At 37.8% G+C, this 27,182-nt stretch overlaps 1 protein-coding gene across 2 annotated transcripts in view; it reads right to left on the reverse strand.

Moving 5' to 3' along the window:
- The window catches only part of CDK14 (cyclin-dependent kinase 14), a 255,308-nt gene that overhangs the window by 67,329 nt on the left and 160,797 nt on the right, over nucleotides 1–27,182 (reverse strand). For both annotated transcript variants that reach the window (XM_010573893.1, XM_010573966.1), the window contains one exon: nucleotides 21,569–21,617. In XM_010573893.1, coding sequence (XP_010572195.1) covers nucleotides 21,569–21,617 — 49 coding nt within the window. The remainder of the gene's footprint in view (nucleotides 1–21,568; nucleotides 21,618–27,182) is intronic.

The raw sequence follows: 27,182 nt of genomic DNA on the forward strand, positions 1-27,182 counted from the left end.
CATACTACACTCAGTGTGAAAAAAAAAATATTAGAAGTCAAAAGCATCTCTACTAAATTATGTGCTGACATATGTATGATATGCTGATAATTGTAATGATTCAAAAAATATGCCACTGGCTGTCTTTTTAATTTCTAGCAACTGTATGCTAGATAGGAATTTCTGAATACTGTGCCTATCTGATCTCTTCTTGAGAACTGGCAGGATATTTGTCCAGAAATTACCCAGGGATGAACTGCCCAGAAGTGCTGACCACTTCAGGGCATTATTTCTCATCAACCATAATCTTACAGAATTCCCTGGATTAGGATTTGGAATTGCCTTTCCAGGTTAAACAGACGCTGAACTCCAGTGTTTCTGATGGGCCTAATTGCTTCTGTTTTCATTTTCAGTTCATGACAAAATAAAGGCATCTTGAATGAAACAGTCATTGCCTATAAATTAGATTATATATTAGATTAATTCCAGACTCCTTAAACTACCAGATTGTAGAAATTGTTTCATTAAACTTTTGTGAAAATTACAGGAAAGTTCATTACAGAACACGGCAAAATACCAGGAGAAAAAGCTATTCTTAACAATGAAAAGGAAAGGGAAGGGGTAAATATTCAGGGAGAATTGGTATTAATTCTTCTACACGTCCAAAATTTCCATGGACTGGTGATTATATTGAGCCTGTGCAGCCTGCCTTGTGTCCTAATCCGACCTGCACCAATTATTTGTTCAGAGGTCCTGGCAAATCATTTCACCAACATATTTTTTTTCCCCACAGAGGTAGCTGCATCCTTTTTAGGAGCCATAGTAAACTTGCTCTGTCTTGAAGGAAAGCTACTGTTAAGTCAGAAAAATGAGGTCACTTAAGTAAGTAGTGAAATATTACCCTCCGATATGAGAATTGTGCCATTCCTTAGCTGACCCATAGGTAAAGTGAAGACGCTAATTAAGTAAGGCAAAGCAAAAGAAAAGACCATTCAAATATTAACGAATTCTGAACTGCAGGTGAAATTATGGATGATGACACCCTAGTTCCTTGGTGCTCTTGAACAGAGTAGTGCTGACATTTTGACTGTATTAATGGTCACCAATGTACCTGGCATACCGCTAAGAATTTTTTTAGCAAGACAATCAGATTAACTAATATAAATTGAAAATATTTTGAGTAGCAACAGTTTAGGAAGCCAAAGTCATCTTCCCAGTTTAGAAACAGAAGAGAGACCTGTTTACTGAGATCAATCAAAAAACCAAAGATAAGTATCAAATAATCAGCAGATTATACATTAATACAATATAAAATGAACAAAAATATCTAGGGCTGCAACATAATCACATCAACTAATGAAACAGTTGTGAATAAATCAGTCAAAATTAGAACTGGTTAATAAATAGAAAAAAGACTAAATTCATTGCACAGTCTGCAAAAATAGTTCAGTCTGCTATAATTATCACATTCACCTGCCCTGATAATACTCTGAGTAGTGCTGGGAGGGGGGATGTTACTTGTTTCTACAGTGCTTTGAAGATTCCAGTTGCTACATTATTAGTATTATGTTCCCAAGCATCTATAGATTTTAAACTCAGAAGGGACCATAACAATCAAGTCTCACCTTCTGTGTAATACAGGCCGAAGAAGATCATCCAAGTAACTCATGGATCAAATCTTCACTTTTAGCTAGGCTCAGCTGTATCTTTAAAGTTCTACATCAAAGTTCTAGCTTTGTTTACAGAGCTTTGCACAGCAATGAAAAAATTCTTCTCCAAAACCCATGTCTTCTGCGACGGTCACTTCTGGAAATCAGTGGACATTGCAAAAGGTATATGCATGTGGGCTTCTAATGTTGTCAGCCTTAAAATTGATGCCTTAGTGGAATGCATGACTAATTTTGCTGCTTTGTTTAAAGACAAGCTATTCTTTTACTTACGAAAAATGCACTGTATGATCATGTATTTCAATTATATCTACTGCATCAGAAATTTTTGGAGAAACCCATTTAGTGCATAACCTCAGCGGTCTGGAACGTTGGAACATTTGGTTTTGTTTCTTTCCTTTTTTTTTTTTTTGCCAATAGCCTCTTTAAAATATCCTCCTTAAAACATGAACAATTTGTCTGATGTAAGTTTGAAACATGATTCCTCAGTAGGGACAAAGGCTGAATTTTCTGATGGGGTTCAGTAGTTAAATACCTAATACAGAAAAGTTAACAAAAAGAACTAAAGAAAAAAAGATTTTATTTTTAAATACACCTCCTTCAGTATGTGACAGGATAGAATTTCATACAATATGGCTTTGTGTCTAAAACATAATAGCATGTTTTGTCTCACAGCAGTTGGGACATATAGGAACTTGGCATGCATGATATGGCAAGTCTCAATATTCACGCTTCACTTACTGTCACACTATTCACTGAGGAATACTTATTAGCCATGACAGCATACATACTTTCAGAAAATGTGGCGTATAGCAGAATACAGAGAAACCTTTGGCAATGAGTATTAAATAATAATATCTAGATATTGTTTTAGAAATATTGGGAGTATTTTTACACACGTACTCTGATGACATTTGTGAAACACACAGATTTTCAACTTAATCCCAAATGCTATATACAGCCTTAGCTCAAGAAAAACAAACACCATATGAACCTGTCTCACTTTAAACATATATGAATCTGACTAGACTTGAGCAGTTGTAAACCTCATTGGATTACAAGAATTTGATTTAATTTCAGAAAACAGGCTTAAATGTCTTTCTACTGCAGAGGAAGGTCAGTATTTGGTCAAGCAGAACATGACTAAGATCACTGAAGTTTGGTTTAAGCTCTTGAGAAAAAGAAAGTTTTGGGCATGTGCAGTGAACTTCTGAACTTGGGGTGATTTGCTTTTAAATGCAACGAAGAAGGCAGCTCAAATTCACATTAATAATTAAGACAAATGGGCATTAAAACAAATGGAGATAATATGCTGTCTATATACTCCTAACAGCATGAGGTAAATACTTCCCAAAGCAAAAATCATTTACTGTGCATATTTTCCATGATACAACTCTCGCAGCGTATCATTAATTCATTTCTCGACTGGCATTTATAGCATGGCCTAGAGGAGTGAGGCACCTAATTCCCTTTGGAAATCTCAGCTCTGCTTCTTTATTCTAAGTAATCTCTTGCAACCTGAAGTGCTGAAAGACAAAACCACAGTTAACCCAAACAATCACACCATTTAGCAGAGTTTAAACTTTAACAGTACAAAGAGAATAAACAAATCAGTGCAAATCAGGCAGGCCATATGGTAACCCTCGCAGCTCGTTTCGCAGAGGATGCTGTGGTCCCCTCAACCACAGGGCTCCTGTACAGTCCCTGTGGTATCTCACCTACCATCGCACTGCCACGAGGGCCGTATTCCCCATTTTTACCCAAGTCTGCTTGAGGATGGCAGTCTTTCCCACTTGTTCCAGGCTTTAGGCCTCTTCTGAGTTCTGACACAAAACTGTGCCAACAATGCCTAGTGTAGCTAATGTCTTCTTTGCAAATTCATTATCTTCTCACGAGCTGACACGGACATGCCCTCATGTGCCTTGACAGTTTGCACCTCTGAATATACGTGTGACCCTACTAGCAGCAGCTACGCAGCACACAAATCGGAGCAGGGCCTACCTTAAATAACATTTCCTTTTTACTAAATATCAACAGCCTTTTCTGTTCTTACAGCCATGCCGAGAACACCTACCGTCTTCAAAGACTTGATGTGCCAGTTCCAGCGTGCAGTAGCTGCTTCCCTAACGCGCCTGGTGTGACTCCACAGAGCTTTTGTAGAGTTTATTTAGCCATCATGAAACCACTGCAACAAGTGAATGCAAGTTTTGATGCGATGCTTTTAGCTTTTGATGCAGATGAAGGCATAAAGCAGCACCTCAAGTCGAGAATCTAACACAGTAAAGACGTTACCATTTTTTCAGTGTTTTACACAGAGGGTTCTGAGGACTACAACTAATGAACAAAGAGAGACAAAAGCTTTTGAAGGCTCACTGAAGCACGGTTTTACTTGTTGCTGATCAATCACAAAATACAGAATTTGCTCTACAGCACAGTGTAGAGGTACTTCAAGTCAAACTATACAGTAAACATTACAGTCAAACACAGCCACAGGAACCACATTTCAGTGTTGGGATTGTGCCCCACACCTGCATGGGGCTGCCAACAGCAGTCCTAACGTTGTGCTGGGTTGTGCACGTTCTTTAGGAGGCATGTCTCCAAACACCCGGGGCCCCTCTTGCTCTTCCCAAATAGAGGTGCTGGCAGCAGTTTAGATTCAGAAACACCGAGCTCTCTACACATGTAAGGTGGGAAAGTATGGTCTCCAGGCTCCCCAGGCCATCGGTTTAATTGTACTCTTCTAGCTCGGTACCTCACTAGATGCAAGATTGCCACAGTTGTGCAACATCCCACTCAGGCTTCTTAGATGAGCTAGGCTGGGACAAATCCTGCATTAATGTGACTATACTGCTCCCAGCATCTGTCCTTGCTCTGTGCTCCTGCACAACACTGCACTCCACAGTCTTCAGACCTTCACAATTTCCGTAAGGGTGTATGAAACAATCTCTTTGGGAATTTAGAAATTAGTTTGATCCCTTTTAATTATATTACCGTATCACAGCATCAGCAGTCTTATCTGTTGAAGTACTGAAAAAGTGGTCAAAATGTTTATTATTAAAATAAAAGCCATGACAACCAATGATAAGTATTCACTGATACAGAACAGAGATAAAAGCATCAGTCTTTGATTCTTTGATATTGCTGTTAATGTTGATGTAAAAGAGGTCAAAGCCCCATTTGGAAAGCTGTGGAGGTAAGTTCATTCAGTACATTCTAGGAAGGTAATAATAACCCAGACCCATGTGAACTAATTCTCACTTGACAGTTGCACAGATGCCATTAGCTGGAAAGCAGACAAGATGAATAGCATTTCATGAAAAAAAGTGAATGTAACAAATTAAAGTTCTAACAATATAGACAACTAGGGTTTTTTTCTATTTTAATTAATATAGATTTAACTCTAGGTATATCATTTTTACACACTTGGTAAATTTTTAGAAGAATCTACTGATCCAGTAGGTAAACCATAATTATAGTTGTAGGTCCTGAACTTCTCAGAATGGAGAATTAAGACACTTAAACTGCTCACGAGTCACGTGAGGCTTCAGAGACTCAGTTTGGTCACACCAAAGCTAGACAATGAAGTGATCCAACCTCTCATGGCAATTCACATTTGATAATGGCCATTAAGCTTAGTCATGACTAGATCATAAAATAATTTTTATGTATCATCACTGAATGTAACTCAAGACAAAAACTTAGATATTAATCTATTTCTCCCTGACTCAACCTGTACTACATTTGATGGGTTTTAGTGTCCGTTTCAGATGCATTGCTGTATTTCTACAACACAACACTGCTTGCAATGTTCAGCTTGAATGGTTTGCTACACATAGGAAGCAGAACATTAACACCCTTACAGAATACAACACCTTTAAAAATTGAATTTGTTTGATTTGAGCTTTAAATGCTGAGCTTAAAGAGAATCAGTCAATGTACAACAGACTTAACAGTATCCTGAGTTTTGTCCTTCTGTAGCCTGACATTCACCTGGGCTAGCTCTTGCTCTGATGCCTCAGAATAAATATGCTGGGCTATGAAACCTTCTAAAGAAACCCAGTCCAACTATTGAGAGCTTAGGGCATGAAGACAGCCAATACTCTTCATTGACTATATTGCAGATATTTCCTCCACTTGTTCTATACCATTTTGATACAGAATAAGGTTTACAGTTGATACTAGTTATCTTTTTGCCAGGGTAATATATGCTGGAGCATCAAATGAAGGAAGAACTATGGAGTCTGTATGGCAGACATTAAAGAGAAGAAAAATAAGCTTATTTAAACAGCAAATATACAATATATGTCCAGTCATAACATACTATAAGCTATTGAGAACGTGGCTTTCTGTGATATGATCATGTAACTTCCTTAATTTCTGGGAGTTCTGAGGCTGTGATATTCCAGGCAACATGACTGCTAGGTACAGTGTTCTGCTACTGTTTAAAACTACAACTAATTCTTTAAACCAAAAGAAGAATGCCTGAAGTATTTCACATTATTTCAGTTTTCAGCAGTGTCTCTAAGATACATATATTTCTCAGAAAAAGTATTTCCTAAGCAATTTTAATCGGAACCTGACTTACCATTTTGCCCTAGAAAGAATTTAGCAATTACTTCTTTTTGATTTTACATGTGTTGTGGTTTAATCCCAGCCAGAAACTAAGCACCACCAAGCTGCTCGCTCACTTCCCCCTGGTGGGATGGGGGAGAGAATTGGAAGAGTAAAAATGAGAAAACTTGTTGGCTGAGATAAAAACAGTTTAATAGGTAAAGCAAAAGCCACACACGCAAGCAAAGCAAAACAAGGACCTCATTCACCACTTCCCATCGGCAGGCAGGTGTTCAGCCATCTCCAGGAAAGCAGGGCTCCATCACGCATAACGGTTACTTGGGAAGACAAAACACCATAATGCCGAACGTATCCCTCTTCCTTCCTTCTTCCCCCAGCTTTATATACTGAGCATGACATCATATGGTCTGGAATATCCCTTGGGTCAGTTGGGGTCAGCTGTCCCGGCTGTGTCCCCTCCCAACTTCTTGTGCCCCCCCAGCCCACTCACTGGTGGGGTGGGATGAGGAGCAGAAAAGGCCTTGGCTCTGTGTAAGCACTGCTCAGCAACAGCTAAAACATCTCTGTGTTATCAACACTGTTTTCAGCACAAATCCAAAACATAGCCCCATGCTAGCTACTGTGAAGAAAATTAACTCTATCCCAGCCAAAACCAGCACATCAATCAGCTATTTTAATTCTTTCAGCATCCCATTAGCCCAGTGTTAAAGACACTAGTTATGGAAGACATAGTGTATTACTTACACCACAACAGACTACTACTGAATTTGCTAGATTTATAGTTTACTGGAAGATCTTTGCTTGCTGCAAGTGTAACTGATGAAGAACAACAACATGGTGGCAACACCTAATCAGAAGCTTTTGATTATTTTGAAATTCTTTAAAGGGCATAAGTCTTCTGATCAAGGAGAGTGTTTTTTAAAGGCCTTTTTCGTGCACCTCAGCAGTTGAACGGAATATCCATGGAAAATAAATAGAGCTAAAAATAATTACTAACACCCCAATCATTTTATGAGCTATTATTTCACCAGAAAATGGAGAAAATATATCTTTAATCCTGAACAAAAACTCTTCAAGGTTTATGTTCTCTATAAACCTTTCACTGAGAACTGAAAATATAAGTTAGTAATGCAATAAATGCCCTAACAAATATATCAGATTTTTCACTTAATGCTTTTTACAGGCTTAAACCAAACTGAGTGAAAGAAAATCACCTTTTACAGTCTGACTCTTAAAGGAAGAATGCCTTTCTGTTATGCTTTTTAAAAGAAGGCATGGTGAATTTATATCAACTTCACTGAATCTTGGGGCATGATAAAAGGAAGAAAATACGGCAGCAGAGTTAACATTCCATAGCATTCTTTCTTCACATATTTATTTCCTCACTGGCTGGACATAAGCAAAAAAACCATGAGGGAATAACCGCCACCGCCCCCCCCCCCCCCTCAACATAGAAATAGCTGAAATAAACCTTTGGCACACAATGCAGTCAAAGCTCAGTGCTTTTCCTCCTCCCACCCTCAACAATCTGAATTGTTTCTCTCCAAAGAAATCCAAGCAAAAAATACTCCAGAGAAAAAACAACCAAACTCTGAATTTCAAATTTGTCAAGTGGGTGCAGCCACTAGGGCAGTAACCAAAGTTTCCCCTATTTTCCCTTATTAAGTAACTACAGAAGGAAAAAACAGCTGTCTTTTTGGACCTATTGCCTTTTGAAAACTAAAAAAAAGACAGAACTAAATTCTAGTAAATAAACATTAGTACCGCCTTATAAATCTCTGCCCTCCTGTCTGACATTTTATCATCTTGGGTTTGAGAAGTCTTAATTTCATTCTAATGTAAATAAGAACTGGTCTGTTTGCTCAGTACTTCAACAAGAATTTGCGGCAAGGTTGCAGCATGCAGGCAGTGCCCCAAGAAGGGTGACCTCGCTTTAGTCAGTGAAGCCAAAGATCATTTATCACAGTTAACCTAAAAATCTGTCTTGCCAGGGTCTCAGATCCATCAACCACTTGGAAGCAGCTACTTGTCCTGTCCTACAGCTCCCTAAAACATCGGATGGGTCTGATCTTTCCTATTATTGTATACCTCTCAGCTAATAAAATATATTTTTATGGATATGGAATGAACAGGAGTACTTTGTATTTATGTATACAGCTCATTAAAGGTGGATAGAGATTTGGAGGCAGAGAGAATGCCCCAAGCCTAGAAAGCTTGGGAAGACAGACCCCAGGCATACGCATTTATTTAACTTTATGTATATGAGTTGCCTGGCTCAACCCAATGAGACTAAGCAATTATGTACAAGTAGGCATCCTGGTCTTTTTGCAACTATACTCCTAAGCTAAGACGTGACAGGGAAATGATGCAGAACTAGTAAACATTGAGAGGAGGAGACCAAGATGGTTACAATGAGAGCATATGGGCAATATATTCAAAGCTATGCAGTCAAAAATACTTTATTATGTATTATTATGCTTATATATTTAGACAGACTTCCATCATACAGAACTAGTTGCAGCTCCCTGACCCTCAGATACTTGGTTCAGGTGATGTTAGAAAAGAACACAGGATGAGATGCCACATTTACACCAGCATTGTAGCGCAGAAGGTGCCATTCCTTCTCCAGATTCACTCTCCTGATTTAGCACACCACTCTTTCTCTTTACATTAATGGAGATAAATACTTTCTAAAGTGAACATTAGGTCATCTTCCAGTAGGGAGAAGCTTGCAGACTGAGAATCCAGTGCCTGATACCAACTGCAGTAACACTTGTTAAAAGACAAACATGCTTGTGCCAATCTGTTAAAAGAAGTCTGAATCTGACTTTGAACTTGAACAGGGGAAAAAATGAGTGTAATTATTCAAGGGTTTCTTAGGCACAGAGACCATTGTAGAAGAAGAAAACAGTGATCTGTCTCTAGTGTGCAATTTGGGGAAAATGTAACATTATTTTGCATTGATCTTTTTAAAAAAGTGAAACATTACATATCCACACGTACCTGTGTTGAAGTGTCTTTTTAAAAAAGTCTCTCAGATTTAACACAACAATTTATGCCTTTTTAACTATGAACAGGTTGGAGGTGAATGACCAAACCACAAATTCCATATATTTTAGCTATGAATTACTGAAATATGTGGATTTTAAGTGCTTGTACTCACATATGTGTGAGGATGCAATGCTATCCGACACTCATAAACTGGCTTGCAGTAGGGAAGGACTCAACCCTGAACTATTTTTGCAAATCCTAACCTGTCAAAGTAGCATGAAAGAGAGACAGCAAAGCAGGAAGTTACTGCTATTTAGGCATAAATCAGCATAGGTGATTTAAGAACTAAAATCAAAATTGTTATCTATAATAGTGACCACTAAAGGTTAGATTTCCCTAAAATCCCTAAAAATTGACTGCCAGTAGAGCTCAGAAGGTCACTTCTAATGACCCAAAATAAGCAGGTGGATTTTCAAAAGATTTTGCACTTTGTAGAATTCATGGAGCTCTGCAACACATCTGGTCATGGGTGCTGCCACCAAAGTGGGATGGGCAGGTAAATAAACACCTGGGTGCCATTTTAGGGTCCTAAATGGATGCTTCTCTGTGAAAGCAGGCATTTGAGGCAGACAAGGACTAGTCCTAGCAGCTTCCAAACTGATAACAAGAAGCCTGGAGAAAAGGACTGCAAACAACTGGTGAAGACACTATCTGGGCACAAGCCCATCTGATTCCCAGAAAGGACAACAGCCGTTGTGAGTCTGCTTGAATTATCTAAGGGACAGAAGAAGGGCTAAATATGACTAAGGTATCACTGACGTAAGAATAGGGAACAGGAGCAAATACACAGCTGTCCTGGTTTCAGCTGGGATGTAGTTAACTGTCTTCCTAGTAGCTGGTACAGTGCTATGTTTTGAGTTCAGTATGTGAAGAATGTTGATAACACTGATGTTTTCAGTTGTTGCTCAGTAGTGTTTAGACTACAGTCAAGGATTTTTCAGCTTCTCATGCCCAGCCAGGGCACCTGACCCAAACTGGCCAACAGTGTATTCCACACCATGTGACGTCCCATCTAGTTTAGGAACTGGGAAGTGGGGGGGGCAGGGTTTTCGCCGCTTGGGGACTGTCTGGGTGTCGGTCAGTGGGTGGTGAGCGATTGCCCTGTGCATCATTTGTACATTTCAATCCTTTTATTACTACTGTTGTCATTTTATTAGTGTTATCATTATCATTATTAGTCTCTTCTTTTCTGTTCTATTAAATCGTTCTTATCTCAACCCAGGAGTTTTACTTCTTTTCCTGATTTTCTCCCCCATCCCACTGGATGGGGGGGAGTGAGTGAGCGGCTGCATGGTGCTTAGTTGCTGGCTGGGGTTAAACCACGACAACAGCTTTGTGAAGGATGAGAGGAAAAGGCATAATTATGGAGGATTTTGAAAAGGGTAAGAAGGAGCTTAAAAAACATGGAGTGAAACAGCCAGCATTAGGAGGGGAGCTAAAAAATCCACAAAAAATTAAACTGAATTTACTGGTTGCTTTTTATATGATCTGAAGAAGGGTGTTGGCCAGGAGAAGACATAAGAAGTATATTACGATAATCAAGATCTGAGTGACAACGTTGGTTGGGGAAGGAAAAAAGTATCTTGGAAAAGCTGGAAAGAAAAAAAATATTGTAAAACATATATAGGAGTCTGGATGCATGGGATAGGAAAGATAAAAAACATCCCTAAGGCTTCAGGCGTAGGTGACAAAGGATGCTAGCATGACAGTGAGAGGAGAAACTTCACTGGGAATACGCTCAAGTGTGCACAGGGCAGAGAATAGTAAGAATCTCTCTGTTGAAGCCTATATCACCGAATTAAGCAGGGCAAGGGAGAGAGCCTCACCTCTTAACTACTGAGTGTCCACATTGCCCCCTGGATTATTTTGGCCCATGCTAACTGGCATTCTCCCAAACCACTCCTAGACACAGTTCAGGGAACAACCCATGCCAGGGAACATTCCCAAAAGGCAGCATGTACCAGGCTCCTACAAGCAGGGCATGCAATATACTACCTTCAGTCTTATGCTAGAAAACACAATTCCTGTGGTCTGCAACATGGGTCTTATGTTATTTTGGAAATTTTGAATTAAAAAAACAAATACTGAACACCCCCAAACTAGTAACTGCAAGTGCAGCTGCATGGGGACCACATAAAGCCCACAGGAGATGCATGCCCAAGTGTTACTTAGTAGAGCTGTAGCTAGGTCTGCCACATGGCCTCAGGGCCAGAAGATAGTCCCTGGCTCTTCTTTAGTTAGCAGTATAGACATAGGCTGTAGCTGACACAAAAATGATATTCACCAAACACTGTCTGTCAACATCTCAGGAAAGATTCATGCCCTCATGGTTGCAGAATAAAGCTTGACTCAAGGGCACTTTAAGGATCAAATATGAAAGAAATGAAAGGAATATAACATTATTCTACAAAAGACATAATGTGAAAGGAAGGCCAATAATAATCTGGAGCATGATTTTTTTATGTCAGGGTGGTTACATTAGTTTGAGGCATGCTAACAGTACACAGCAGTAAACAGAGCTTTAAGATTGCTATAGAATCTAACCAAAGGCGGCAATGCAAAAATAATGGTCCAGTCTTAACTTGCAAAGGTGTCAGAGAGAAAAGCATAAATTTCATCTATTTTTACAAGATTTCCTTGGATTTTGTAACTTTGGGTCCAGACAATAGCAATATTTTAAAACTATTCTGGATTCCTAAAAAATAGGGACAAAAAAGCAAACAATGCATTTATGAGAATGTGGCAGAAGTAAAAATTTTATTTTTTCCATTTAAATTCTCTGCAGTAAGATTCTGAGTTTATAAATCCAACACAAATAATTAGAGCTTTTATTCATTTGTATTTCCAGCCTCCTATTGCAGCAGTGATTATAAAACAAACACAGCTGGCATCTTTATTATTTTATTCACTGAAGGATTTAGCTGGACAAACATCACAAAGATGGTGGCTGCTTTCATTGAATTTATGATCAAATATGCTCCAGCATAAGATCAACTCTGTTACATCAATTATTATGAGATGTGAATAATTTAACAGAAAGTTGTCTATTTGTAAATCAGATCTCACGGATATAAATTCAGCTGAGGTAGCAGACTATGGATATACACTGTATTTTACATTACATTATTTAAAAGGATGCAGGTTTTTATGAATCACATTTAGTGATAAATACTGTCATTTACATTTTGGTATCCAGTGAGCTGCTAATTCAAACAACATTTCAAAATTTTATTTTACACTTCAATTAAATTTATCTCTATCAGAGAACTTCTTAACTGTTTTAGTGATGTCTTTCAAAATTACAGAATGTATTTCCTATAAAGGCTTAATTAAAACCAATACACAAACTACCATCACCATCATTTTGGTTTTTTTTTCAATAGATTTTCACCAGAGTCTGTTTTTCAGCATAATACCAGGAGAGTTATAATAATTTTAACGCAGAACGTGTGCCTTAGGATATGGGATTGACTCAATGCCTGAAAGAAAAAGGTCAGTTCCCTTTGGAACCACTTGCCTCTTTGCCCTCCAGCAATGACAGGTGCACCAGCCCTATGCCGAGACTTGTTATTCACAGTGTGTTCCTGAAGATACATAATCTAATCTCTCCATTTTAATGCATCAGCAAGGGTTATTGACTCTTATCTTCCCATTTTGACACTCAGGTCAAGCAGGCACTGAACATATATACATGACGATCTGCCTGCAGCCAGCATCTTTCACAAATTCTCAAACAATAGTTTTAAACTTTCTAAGCTAGGTTATTTAAAGAAATCACTAAATTTAATTATGACAACTGTTTGGCTAGCAAATAATGTCAAGTTTGGAAACAAGTCACTATTTTCACTAGTATCCTACAACGCCATGTGTTTCTGCATCACTAATTAAAAAAAAACCCTGCATGAAAAAGCAAAAATTCTTGTTTCTCTGTCCTATATGGCAGGAAAGAAGTTGGAAATCTGAAGGCAAATACATGAAGCACCACAGCCAGAAACTCGGGAAAGGAAGCAATTAAGATCTTCTTGACAAAATTGCAATGAATTTTGGGAGATAGTCACAGGAGATTCTCATGAATGGCAATATCTGAATATCGATGATTACCATCCTACCGCAGAAAAGGTGGTGGTCAAAATTATGCTGAAAAACCCATATCAAATCATCAAAAAAGTCAGTAAAATAAGTATTTGTCTAAGGTAAAGATATTTTGTGATGTTGTACCACTGCAGAAACCTTAACTACTGTCTGTAAGTCTTTGGTTGGCAACAGAGGCAGACGGCATGGGTTTTGAGATTGGCTTAAACTATCTGCAGAGGTGACAAAACTCAGTAGCATTGTTCATATTGTTACACTTATTGCCTGTCTGCACCATCTCCCAAAATTATATACATTTCTGAGACCCTCAGATGAGAATCAAAGGAACTTTTGAGTTAAAGAAAAATTATCTATAATACATGACAAAAAAGCAGTGGATAATATCAAGCTACTTAAACCAACAGCAGTTGTTTAGCACTAAGCACTTTTGAATACCAGCCCAATTCTTAAGTTGCCTATCATTTTGGCTCTCATTTTGGAAAAATCTTGCCTTTAATGGCTATATACAAGTAATGAGAGACTCGGCAGTAAGGTCTACTTCACTTACATTACTGCCTTCACAGTATGTCTTCAATTCCTCAGACGAATATTTTTAAAACAGATCTCAGAGACTCAGTTTTGTCAGCAATGTCATTATCTGGAGAAGAAAGATTTCAGCAGAGAGGCCAACAGTAGAGAACTCCAGCAAGAGGGCAGAATTAGGAATGTGAGGATATAATGATGCCTGGTGCCTCTGATCAGAAAGTATTAGACTTCAAACCAAGAAATGAATACAGACACTATGGCAACATATGAGTAACAGACTATCAGAAATGTAATTCTGAGAAATTAATAAAACACTGGCATGTAGAAATGCCTAAGGAGAAAGAACAACTGGAAACATCTGAAAAGAGTTGATCAGTAAGTACTCAAAAACGTTAATGAAGAACATACTTTGAAAAAAAAAACCAACCCATACCTGGAAACACCAAATAAACATGTCTATCTGATATACGTCTCAATATCTTAGGGAATTCTTAAAGAATTAGTGAGGATAGCAAACAAATGTAAGGTACCTTTTAAAAGTCTTTCCAGGAAATCTACACGGGAAGAGTTAGTTCTCTTTCCTCATTTCTCTTTACAGGCTTATTACTGTAGGTAACTTACTGTAACATTAGCTAATTTTGCTCTACATTCTAAAGTATTGTACTAGACTTAAATATATATATATATACACACACACACACACACATTCTTCCTTTCTGGTTTTCAAATAAGGAAGAGAATCTTGGCAAATATTTGTCAGATATTGACACACAATATAGAAGCAAAATATAGACAACAGAAACAAAACATAGACAATATGGAAACAAAATTAGTTTTAGGAAAAAACTAAGACAAAATGGCAATCAACAGAAGAGATGACTAATGAACAAGACATCAGATAAATTGATTATTATTAAAAACGGCCTTAAGCATTTGTGGAACAAAGCGACAAGAGATAACGTTTGATGCGATTTCTCTAAAAAATCTTGCTCTGTGGACAAACTCTGAAGAGCTGGGATGTGATACACTATCTCATAGACTGAAAACTGGCTGACAGACCATAAGCAAAGGGTAATGATGAGTGGCAATGTACTGAGTTGGAAGGGAAGTGTCCAGCTCTGTGCCAGAAGGATTAGCGTTAGTTACAGTTTTATTTAATGTCTTTATTAATGAACTGGACTAAGGGACACACTGCATAATGAATCGATTCTTAGATGAAACTAAATGTTGAAAACACCATAGAAGACAACGAAATTAGCACAAAGAAGCTAACAGAAGTGAGATATGTGGGCACAAAATCTACAAACAAGATAGAGCATAGAGAACTACCATTCCTTCCAGGGAAAAATAACCCAAAATATGAATAGATTCAGAGACAATAATGCCAACAAACTCTAGTCCAAAGCCAGAAACTGAATTAAATGTTGCAGAAGAAAACAAAGAACATCCATGTCCATTGGGGCTGTATTTTCACAGCTATCATGGATGGGAAAGGTATAGGACAGTAACAATGTAATTTTACTACTGAAAAAACATAGAGTTATTAGTACACCGAAAAAGAGGACAAAGGCTTTTGTGGTCCAGTTTAGGAGGTTTGTTAATATTTTTAACTGGGCCAAGAGGACGTAACACAATAACTAAAGCTTAGTTACACAAAAGAGGGGGAATTTAGAATAAAGCACAAATAAATTGAATGTCAGGGTAAACACTCTATTAATGAGGTCTGTTAGGAATAATCTCCCCACAAAGTTTTAAAAGGTATAACACTTGAGCAATTTACAGTTGCTCCAATTTGAAAGAAACATTCAAATATAAATTGTAAAGGATTTTTCAGCTTGGCAAAAGGATAAATAGAGAAACTCTAGAGATCTTTCTCAGTCATTGGCTTCAATCAGCATCATGTAATTCATTACCATAAAGCTGACAAAACCTGCAGCGCACTTCAGCTTAGCACTAACCGGTCCTGAGCTGGGCTGAGAACTTTGCCTTTTGCGCTTTCGCAGCCGAGCCCCTTTATGGTGCCGGCAACGTATCAAACAGTCCTCAGCGGGTGCAGTGTACGGTAGTAGACACAAAAAGGGCACTGAAGTGTAAAGGAGCAGCTTCCACCACCCTGAAATTAATTTCATAAACCCCATTAAGCAGTGAAACGAACAGAAAAGTGGCGTTAGGGAAATACCCGTGGCAAAACCCCTCGGCCCCGGCCCTGGGGAAGCGGCCGGGGCCGCTGTGCCGGCCCGAGCGCTCCCCCTGGCGCAGGCAGGGCGAAGCAAGAAGTTACTTCGCGGTAAAGGGAGTGTAATGAATTTGCTGCCTGGGAAATAAATGACTTCTTGTTTGTATCGCAGGTTAACACAGGTTGTGTCATGATATGATTCCTAAGGTCCCTCGGGCAAAAGATAACGACCGATAAAGGGGTATTTATGGGAAAGAGGAAACGAAATGGGAAATTAAAAGATGTGGTTTTCAGTACAGCCGTATCACTGCAGATCATCAGGAGACAGAGGCACGTTTATATGCCTCTAAATCACAAATCCTCCTACAAAACCTTTTCGTTTTGTGTCCAGTTTCCAACCTTGCTCCCCCCCAGCATGAGTCCTGATCACCCCTCAAATGCAAGTGAGGGGACAGCCCCAGCGCAACCTCAGCATACTCGAACCGCACACAGTCGTACACGTATAATCCACCTTTTGCACAGGTATAGGCTTTCAATTCTTATTGCTTAGTTTTATCCATCAGAAAGGTGTTAGCAATGACAACACTAAAGCTTTTTCTTCCTACTGTGCTTGAGAGCTTGCATACTCTTTTGGTGGCACTACAAGACCACATTACAATGAGCAATGCTGGCGAAGGGAACAGGAGGAGAAGGGCATAAAAGTGACAATTAGAAGAGAGTTTTGTCTTTAGTCAAAACCCCACTAAGGCAAAGATTTTCTTAAAAATAAAAACCAAACAACAGAACCCCAAACCAAAAACCTTTCCCAAGTCTCAGCTCAAGACAATTCCATCATCTGTGTTATGCTTGAAATGAAATACAGACTCAAAATACATCGACTCATCTCTGTTCACTCACTTTGCTTTCTTCAGGAAGTTTTCACTGAATAACAGTCCCAAAATAGGCCAGTCCATCCTGGAATGCAACTTTTAAACACCCTGGCCTCAGGAAGGGAGGTCTCAAATACAGAGGCCATCTTGTTAAAGGAAGAAATCCCCAGGAGTGGGACTAGCTGTGAGAATAAAGTGTTATTTATATAATAAATACTGCCACATTGGGGAATTACGAAGTAGTAGTCCTATTTATGCAGAGCAGAATTTGTTTTCAACTGCACCTTTTCTTTCCAACCTAATTTCTCACAATGCAACCCATTAGGACAGAAGGATCTGAAAAAGCTTTTTATATCCTACCAAATATACACAAGGATAATTAGTTCTCTTTTGTTATTCTCTGTAAGGGTTTATTATTGTGGAGAAGCTTTTGCAAATTGAAAGAGGTTGCATTGCATTCTGAAGGCAGAGCTGTTCTTGGTTTTTATTGTGCAGAGATAATTGAACAGAAAAGTTCAGGAAAAAAGGTGAAAATATAATTCACTGTGATCTCTATAGGAAGATCAGATTACCACATCTTAATTGTTTTTAGACCAGTATTTTAAAATTACATTCCACAATCTGTTAGGTCATGCAATTTAGGTGAAGCTTCATACTACATAGAAGCAAATGTCAATGCAAGTTTTGTTTCCTAACATTATAAGCATTTCTACAAAATGTATAAATCGCATCTTATCTAGTAAATATTCTCTTTATAATCTTTAGGTAGTTTGACGACGAGTGAAAAAATTCAGTGTTAAAGTCTCCAAAGAACTTAATTTGCAGTAAGTGATATTACATTATCTCCCTCAAACTCTTCCCAAAAGTAGCCTCTAATATTGACCAATTCTATTTTAAGAATTTTAGGGGTCTAACTTCTTACATAATAAGCCTTCTGGGTTTCACTTTGTCATTGCTGTTACATTCCACACTTTCAGCTAATTTCCAGTTAAACTGGGAATTAAAGAGCCACTGGCTTGTGTCCATCACTGTTCCATTATCTGGCTCTGCCTTTAAAATTCACATCTTGTGGAAGTTGGAATAGTCAGTCAGGTGCAATTATTTTGCCCCCAATCCACCATCTGTGGCTTTTTGGGGGGTTTGGGGTTGGAGTTTTTTGCTTCCATTCTTTCTGCCTTACGGACATGAAGCTGGCTCTGTAGATGTTGGAAGAGTGTTACTCTTCCTTCTAGTAACGTCTCCTTACATAAACTGAATTATAGTGTATGTTTTGAGGTAAGCCTCTTTGAAGACTTCTAAACCTGTATTCTCACTCTTCCATGCCAGGACCTCAAAACATATATATGAATAAGATAAAGGGCCAGATGGTGCCTGAAAGACAGAACAGTAGATGGTGAAAGCTTCACTGGGTTTTGAAAATTAAAGGTGTTCTCTTCCAACTTGGGAGCACAAAGTTCGATGTCTGTTTTACAGTGCTCTGTTTTACAGCTTCTGTGGCAATTTCTGTGTGACATATTCCTTAATTTCTTTGTATCTCAATCCCCCCTCTATAAAATGCAGTAACAGGACTTCACCTCAGAGAAGTTTAAGCACACACAGGTAGATCCTTCCAAGATCATAAACACTGTTTTTAAGGTGTATCTTTCAAAGGTACTAAGATGTCAGGAAGTAACTCTGTAACAAAACCAATACATATTTAAAAACAAAAGGCTGTAACCCTTTTCTCCACATCTTAGGTCTCACATTTATCCCAACTACCCTTAAAACAATTCTATTTCAAACGGGACATTTTTGTGTCATCAACAGTCTTCAACAAATTAAATCAGGAAGTTAAAAAGGAATTTTTTTTTTTTTTTAAGATTAGAGATTGCTGCTTTTTGAAACATGCTAATAAGGAAAGACAATTTCTAGAATGAATCAGTCTGTCCATGTGTTAAGTTTTATAGCTGAATTATAAACCGTTGGGAATATGATGTGTATAACAGAAATGTTTATACATCCTTAATGACAGCTGTGCAAGCAACAGTGCTCTAATATGGCACACAGATAAAGATTTACACTAGAAAAAGAGAAGAACCATTACATTTTGAACGTAAGCAATACATAGTTTTGAGGCACTGAATATTTCCTATTATAGTAGAACCGCACATATGAAGCGCTAAACTTTATGTATTGTCATTGCTTTCGGTCTTTCAGTCCCTTCATTTATGCTGAAAATTTGCAAATCCTTTATGCACGGAGCATTGAAAATGTATAAATATTTTTGAAGAGGTTTCTTAGAAATTGAAAAGCTCTGGTCTTATTTGAGTCAGCCTGTGATGTGATCATAACTTGTGTCAATTATGAAGTCTCAGAGATTGAGGGTTTGTTTTAAGCAAGCTGGGGTTTGTTCTTTTTTTGTATTTCACAAAAACAGAAATTTCATGCAATGTTCTTGAACGAAATATAAGATAGCAACTTTTAAAATTCAAATCTATTATTATACTTACTCATATATAGGAGACACTGCTGGGTCTAACTGCTGTTAAAATATAGAAAAACACTCAGTCCATGCCTGCAGAATGGATGGGATAGCGTGCCAGTATCTATTCACATTACTTACACATAAATATGCCCCCAAGCAAACACATTCATATCAGTATTACTTACCTTGTCCCTCTTTCCCAATCCAGATCTAATTGCCTATGTTGTAATATCATTGCTTGTTCCAAGCTTTTGGATTTCATTAACTACTTTCAAAGAAAAATTGAACTTTTAAGCTTATTCGTTGTTAAAGGACAGACAATTGTAGTGACTGACTTACTTTTTAAAATGAAAGCTGTGACTTTCAGGGAATTACATTATTCCAAGCAGTAGGACTGAGGTAGAGTCAAACATTGCAAGATGCCTGCAAGGATCACAAGAACTGGCAAAACTGTTCGAGATACTCACAAAAGCCCACTATAAGTGAAGCTAATCTTCCTGTTGCTCCCTCTAGAGTAAACAGGAGATGGACTCTTCCAAGAAAGCCACCAAATTAGGCTCCCAGTCTGAACTGGACAAACCAGGAACTTTTCTATAGACTGTTGAAAGTCAATTAACTCAGGCAGGTGACACTTAACCTTTGTGAAGGCCTGTGCTGGCTTCAGTGCCAGCTTTATGTGCCACATTGCAGGAATCAGAAAGTTACTCCTAACCATGGAGGATCCAGTAGTAATGCAGAGTGAGCTACAGGGTCATGAAAGATGCCTGGCACTGCAGGAATACAGGTTCTGACTCAAAGGATAAACATTGATGGTATCACATCCAACAACTAACACCTCATTTTAACTATGATCCTGTTACATTAAGAGATTTCTCCTCCCTCAGTTAACCAGTTTCAAAAGTTTTTTTTTAAATTAAAAATGTCTGTGTGCTTCAGTCCAAAACACTGGATCAAATAGGTCTGAGAAGGAGCAGATGAAGAATAAATAATAGAATAGCAAAGTGAGTATAAACCTCAACACATCTTGGGCAAGTGACCATGCTATGAATTTTAGAGCTGCAGACACACTCCATTGCTAATAAATTACAATACTGAAAAAGGATTTGGACATATACTCTATCGGTAACTTTTTTTCCTTATGGAAGTTCCTTCACCAAAACTTTTTGTATCTTCAACTTCAATGGTGAACTTGGAGGAGGACATGCTTCAGTCTCCTGCTGATTTATCTCTTGAACTCCCTGGTAAACTACCAACAAGACAGCCAGTTGGTACCAACAGTAAAATTTGGAAAGAGTATCAGAGAGAAAACAGCAATGCTGGTGCAGCAAAGGCTTAGACTTGTTGCAAAAAATTTTGATCAAAAGAGAGTGGAGAAAAAATCTAACAATTTTTCTGGCAAGACAAGTTGTTGACGTAGCTGTTATCCTGCTCATTCAACTCAAACTGTGTATGCTTTCTTCAAAATGTAAAAGATGTTAATCACTCAATACAGTGCTGCCCAAACATCCTGTCTACAGAGATTCTTCATGTCCTGAGAAATCTTCTAGTAAATTTTACACAGATGATTGGGTACACATTCCTGGCTTACTAGGCAACCTTTCTGGATTTTGAGCACAATACCTTTTTATCAGTGTCCATCTGACGTAAACGTGACAAAATTCAGGAAACATTAAAAGGTAAAAAAAAAGCTGTGAATTCACATTGACTTTTTTCAGTCAGGATAATTAAAATATACAACAGTATGGTCATCAGCTCACAGCAATGACCAGATGGACCTGGCAACAGGGGATCATTATGTGGAAACAAGACTCAAAAGTTGATTAGAAACCTATTATTTAAAAGTCTCTTAATTGTATAGTGGAACTGAGAAAACAAGATGCAACACTGATGGCTCAAAACAATAACACAGCATCTCTCAATGAGTTCAGTACACTTGCCAACTGACATCCCCAAGAAGAAAATATGCTTTACAGTTTCTCCCTATTTACATGTAATTGGCAATTCAAAAACATTCAAAACTGGCAGAAGCAGGAAAGAATAATATTTCAGTAATTCCACATTTGTACTGTAATTAAAAAGGATAGAGCCACTTTAAGTTAACTATGATAACTTCAGCTTGGCATGAATTCAAGAGTCAAAAGAGTAATTAAAAAAAAAAAAAGACAAGACTTACTTATTCCATGCTTGTCTAAGGTTTTTAGGGCTGTACTGTGTAAACCGTTCTGTAAGAAAAAGAAGAGGCACATTCAATTATTTATGCTAAAACCAAGACTTTTTGTTCAAATATATTTATCTACTGTCAGTTTTCATCATTTCTATGTAACTACTGCAGCTCACATCCCAGGATGGGGAAAGAAAAACAGCACAGGAGCAATTGCCATACAAACACAGAGGAAAAAAAACCCCAACCCCAAAAAAAGACCTCAACTTGTTCAAACAAACCAACCAAAACAAATCATCATGACCTAAAGCTCATTTACTGCAGCATCACCAGAAATGGAAATTTTTACAATTATTTCTAAAGTAGTTTTTGACTGCTGGGGAGAAAAAAGAAGCCTGAAATCTAGTATTTTTTCTTTCTTAATCACAAATACAATTCTCTGTGACCTCACTGTCATGTTTTTAAGCTTCTCAGGGGGCATAAGAGTAAGTGTGGGTCTGTGTGACAACACAGGGATACACAGAACATGATGGCCCAATAAGAGTCCATTTTCTAAAGAACACATATAAATGATGAGCAGAAGTAACAAGTACAGTGACAGCTTATTTACTCAAACGTTAAGTTCTTAGGTTCAGATATAAGTGCTTTCCCTCTCATATCCAAGAAGATGTTTGCTCTGCAGTAGGACTCTAGCTGGCAGAAGAAGATGCTATGAAAGCTGCTGCAGAAGTGAAAAGCCAGTACTGTTAGCGCTTTGAACAGGACCTAAGTGCCTCTCAGGAAGAAAGAAATGCAATCCAGCTGGAGAATATAATAACATTTTCCATGAAGCTTCATCACACTGAAATCCTACTGTGTAGACTGGTACTCGCCCTGGCCAGCTACCCCAGTGTGATGGCATTAGTTGCTGTGAAGAACTCCTAAACTTGCAAAATACTCCATAAAACCTCAAAAATTAATTTTGCTTCTCCTCCACCCATGACCATGACATTTAATAGGCACACTGTACAGTTACAACAGTGTTTTATATACATATGTATATATGCATACACATATGCATGCATCTTACTGTGCAAAACAACTGTAAATGTAACTTGGGAGGGATCGTGCTCAAATTCCTGTATTTGTATACTTTGCTTATGTCTGCTTATGTCACTTCTAAAGTTGTCATACGTACTTCATACGTAGTCAGTTCTAAAGATGCCAAAACTATGACACATACAAAATCCTAGCATCAATGTGGATGATTTTCTTTTTTCTTTTTTTTTTTATTTAACTAAAAAGACATATGCAGAAACATCAACTCTCACAGACTTCACTATCAGAAGTTTTCGGTAAGCAGTAGACCTGCAAACTGTGCCTGAGGGCCACTTCACATTTACAAATGTTGTTGCTTTAACCATACTGATGCAGTTAAAGCAATGAAATCATTCCCTCTTTGATATGTATGACAAGTTTACTGGAAACTGGAAGCTACATGACTATAACTAGTTTTAGCACCAATATAAATTATAAATATCACTTATGTAATACTGTATCTAAATTTACTCAAATAACTTGCTTAGCAAAATCACCAAATGCTAACTACACAGTCACACTGTTAAAGGCTTTTAGATGAACATATGAAACAGAAGTTTGAAAGGGTTTCTCGTGGGTTTTTTGTTTGTTCGTTTGTTTGTTTGCATTACCAACAAAAAGTTTCTGCACTTGGAAAATACTTGACTACTGTAGATGACCATTAAAGTAGCACCTAGCTGGCTTCTCTGTTAGAATGAAGATGTTTAGCTAAGAAAAGAGACAACTCTCAGCAACTCTCAGATGTGCTATCCTTACACAGTTCTCAACAAACTGAAATTATTACATTGAATTTTTATATATAACTATATAGAACATATATAACTATGTTATACGCCTTAATTTGTTGTTAGGATTAGGATATTGTAAGAAATAAATTATAGGCCATATGGTACATTATACTAATAGAAAATATATTGCTCTGTAAATATATCTCCCCAAATAAAATATTTTTATTGCTAATTTTGTGCACATTTCTTAACATATTTGAACTCATTTCTCATTGTTGAAAATGGTACCATATTGCTTAGCGTGAACTTGAGAAGGATTTAGATTGAATACCACACTACTGACATTATCCTAAATCTTGTAAAGTTGCTCTACAGTACTTTCCAATTACTGATAAAGTCAGTTATCCCAGGCACTTAGCAGCTTGGATACTACAAAAAGGAAAAGCACTTTAAACCATTGTGGTAGTTTTTTTCTCTATTTTCTGTTAAGGCTTGATAACACAATGAGTGCAGAACGTAAGGGTTAAAGAGGGGAAAAAAGAAGTTGCTGGGTACTTTCTTACAGAGAGCAGCAAGTGAAGAGATTTCTTTACCATTTTCTGTGTGCACATATTACAACAAAATAACTTACCACACCTGAGGCATCCAGATCAAAACTATAGGAAGTGCCAATGTCTTTTTACCTCTATTATACACTGCATACAATGCATCTACTACAGATGTGCTAATGCCAATGCCCCAAGGTAGGTCTTTAAATCAAGTGGGCAAAGTAGTCAGGACCATTATTAGATGCAGCCATGGTTCAGTACCAGTAACATGGCACTGGTGTCAGTGCTTATGATTATGTTTTAACATCCAATAGCACAAATAAAAACTCAGCACTGAAGTACATGTTCCATAGTAAGTAGTTCAAGCATTGTATTGGCATTGAGAGTATGGCCCAAACTTACACGGGAGAGGAACATCACAATTCAAATTGTACCTGTTGTTTACTAATTCAGCTTCTGCTCTTCAGAGGAAAAGCCTGAGCTCTAGCAAGGTTAATAGCCAAGCTGTATTGGCCTCAGCAGGACCTGAGCTCACTCTTGAATTTCAGTTTACAAATGTGAATTAAAAACTTATATGCAAGCAGATACTTACCCGTAAAAACTGGAAGAAAATAAAGACTTTCTATACTTCATAAGTAAATAGTCCAAACATAACAGTGTCCATTCATTTATGACAAAGGACTGAAAAATAAGATGCAGCTAGACAGTGATGCATAACAAGAAGTCTGAGATACACATAGGAGTTCAGCTAATAAAGTGCAGATTTGCACATTAATCTATTTTGGTGCAGAAAAGTGCTGGGTGGAAAGAGAACTGAACTGACTTGAAGCATTGTTGAAAAGCTAACCTAGACCCGGGGAAAGACAGATTTTGATTTTATCTGTCATTCTGCAATGTTTTGGTCAGATACCGAGCTGGTTCAGACTGGCACAGCAACACTGACTTCAACAGACCTACATCCACTTAAAACAGTTGAGAAGTATCATATACAACTTATTTTCTTGATTGGACTGTCAGTGGTTTACTTTAATCGAGTTAAGCTATTTTCACTGTGGGAGGAAAATATACAGTCAACCACTTGGCCAAATTGCCTTAAGGCCTTAATGTCCAAAGATGTGTTTCAGTTCTGCAATAAACTGAATAACTAGTGCTATGCCAGATGAGTTTTTACCAAAAAAATGATACACTGGAACCAGTTATGTAAATGCTGTTATAAAGGACATGCATAAGCAAAATAAACAAACTTCTCAAAGAGATCTTCCTTCTTTACTCAGTCTACTGCTGTACTGTAAACCTCTTTTTAAATAAGTACCTTATACACTCTACTTATCAGGCAGGGAGAGGGAAAACTAGGGGGAAAACATGGATAGGGGGAAACCTTGTCTATAGAGAGGCAAATGTTAGTCCCGAGTCCTTAATTTCAAACTCCATTTACATGCTGTGTGACTGCAGACCATGCTTCTCCTAACTATTGGTATCAACTCTTTCCCTTCTACTTCAAGCAGATTAGAGGCTCCTTGCTTCAAATTCTTTATAAGGAAAGAAACCACATATCGATAAAATACAGCTCACATTTTTCTACACAATTTTGTGGTCATGCCTCCAACCAGAGTCTTGTTAACTTTCATGGACAGTATAACTAGATGGGACTACTGTGGTAATTAAGCCCAGACTTGTGTACATGCCAGCTCTTAGTACTTTCCTGAATTAATCCTTCTTTAGAGAATAAAAACCAGAATAACAAAACCAGCTGATTTTGATTTCAGAGTTGCCAGAACAGAGAAGCTACAATAATCTTGTCCTTGAGCTTCTCCGCCATGATCCAGTTTTTTAAGTCCTGAACTGTGAAACCACAATATTACATACCTACAAACACCAATCTTGCAGTGACAACACAGGTGAAAAAAGAGGTAACTTAACCTCCCAACTTTTATCTGAGGATCTCCTGCTTGTGTCCAATTAATGACAGAACTGGAATTCAGTCTCACATTTTCATCCCCAAGTTTGCTTCTGAGTTACTTTTCAGAGTGAACAAGACTCACACACCTGTATGAATGCCTCTGTCCTTTATTGCTAGGTGGATTTAATACAACCAAATCTAAAGCCATATGTATCTGACTGTGACCAACTGCATGAAATTACATTTTGTGATAATTTCAAGCATATAGCTTTGGTATTTGTTTTTCAGATGCTCCCATTGATTTGATCATAAAAAATAGTAATATCAGTCAGTAGATCTTGACTGTATGTGAGATCCTGGGAATACTGCAGAATTACCATGAATGCTTCCCCAAAAAAGAAATCTTTGCCTGACATACATTACGAAAGGCAGCAGCATAGGCAATCCAAATCTCAGTCCAACCTTGTGGAAGAAACCCAATGTAGTGAAAACTTACTAGCCCTCCCTCAGAACTGCAAGGCAAACAGGCACATGTGAGAATTTCGTGCAGATGCTCACATCATCACGCACCCACCCATCCATCCTCTAGCGCATGCAAGCCACTGTCAAGAATGTGAGTACACTGTCTTGCTGAGGCAGCTGGTCACTCTCATCAATGCTGGATTAAAGAAACCTGAAAAACTGTATATTTACAGATCAAGATTTGATCTCAGATGTATTTTGAATTTTTATGCTTCAAATCATGAGTATATATACTAGAGTTCAAACCTTTTCAGATTATTATTATTAAATGTACTTATTTTGAATAAAAACACTGGAAGATCAACACAGTAAGCTCATGTGAAATTTAAAGTAAGAAGTGTGATTTTGACTTCCTTTATGCAAACACTTAAATATTTGCAAATCTTTTGGGAACAAATCTGGGAAACAAAATTTGATCCTCTGCACTTTTATCTCAAATATACAGTCATCATACTCACTAGCAACCACGTCTCACTGTTAAAGAGCTGGCTTTTCACATGGGTGCTGTATTTCACTAGTCAAAGGTGATTTTTGCTTATGTCAGACAAAAGAAGGAAGAGATTTTTGGTTTTGTTTAAGTCCTACAGCACCTAAAAGTGTTTACCATTTGCATCTTAGAAGGCCAAGGTAGCCAAATCTTGATTAAGTGGTATGTTCATAATCAAATGCTGTGTAAAGACATCCCTACATAGGACTGCATAAATAACAGCAAACATACAGTACTCATACTCCTTACTGGAAAGAAGTACCAATTGCAAGATCTTCCTGTAGCATACCAGTTACTCTTAAGATTTTAAAAAAGTATAAAAAAGGAGTAGGCTAATACATTACATCCACACCTTCAGAAGCCC

This window comes from Haliaeetus leucocephalus, unplaced genomic scaffold (assembly GCF_000737465.1).
Source record: "Haliaeetus leucocephalus isolate CR32 unplaced genomic scaffold, Haliaeetus_leucocephalus-4.0 Scaffold0, whole genome shotgun sequence".
In the NCBI taxonomy this organism is placed as follows: domain Eukaryota; kingdom Metazoa; phylum Chordata; class Aves; order Accipitriformes; family Accipitridae; genus Haliaeetus; species Haliaeetus leucocephalus.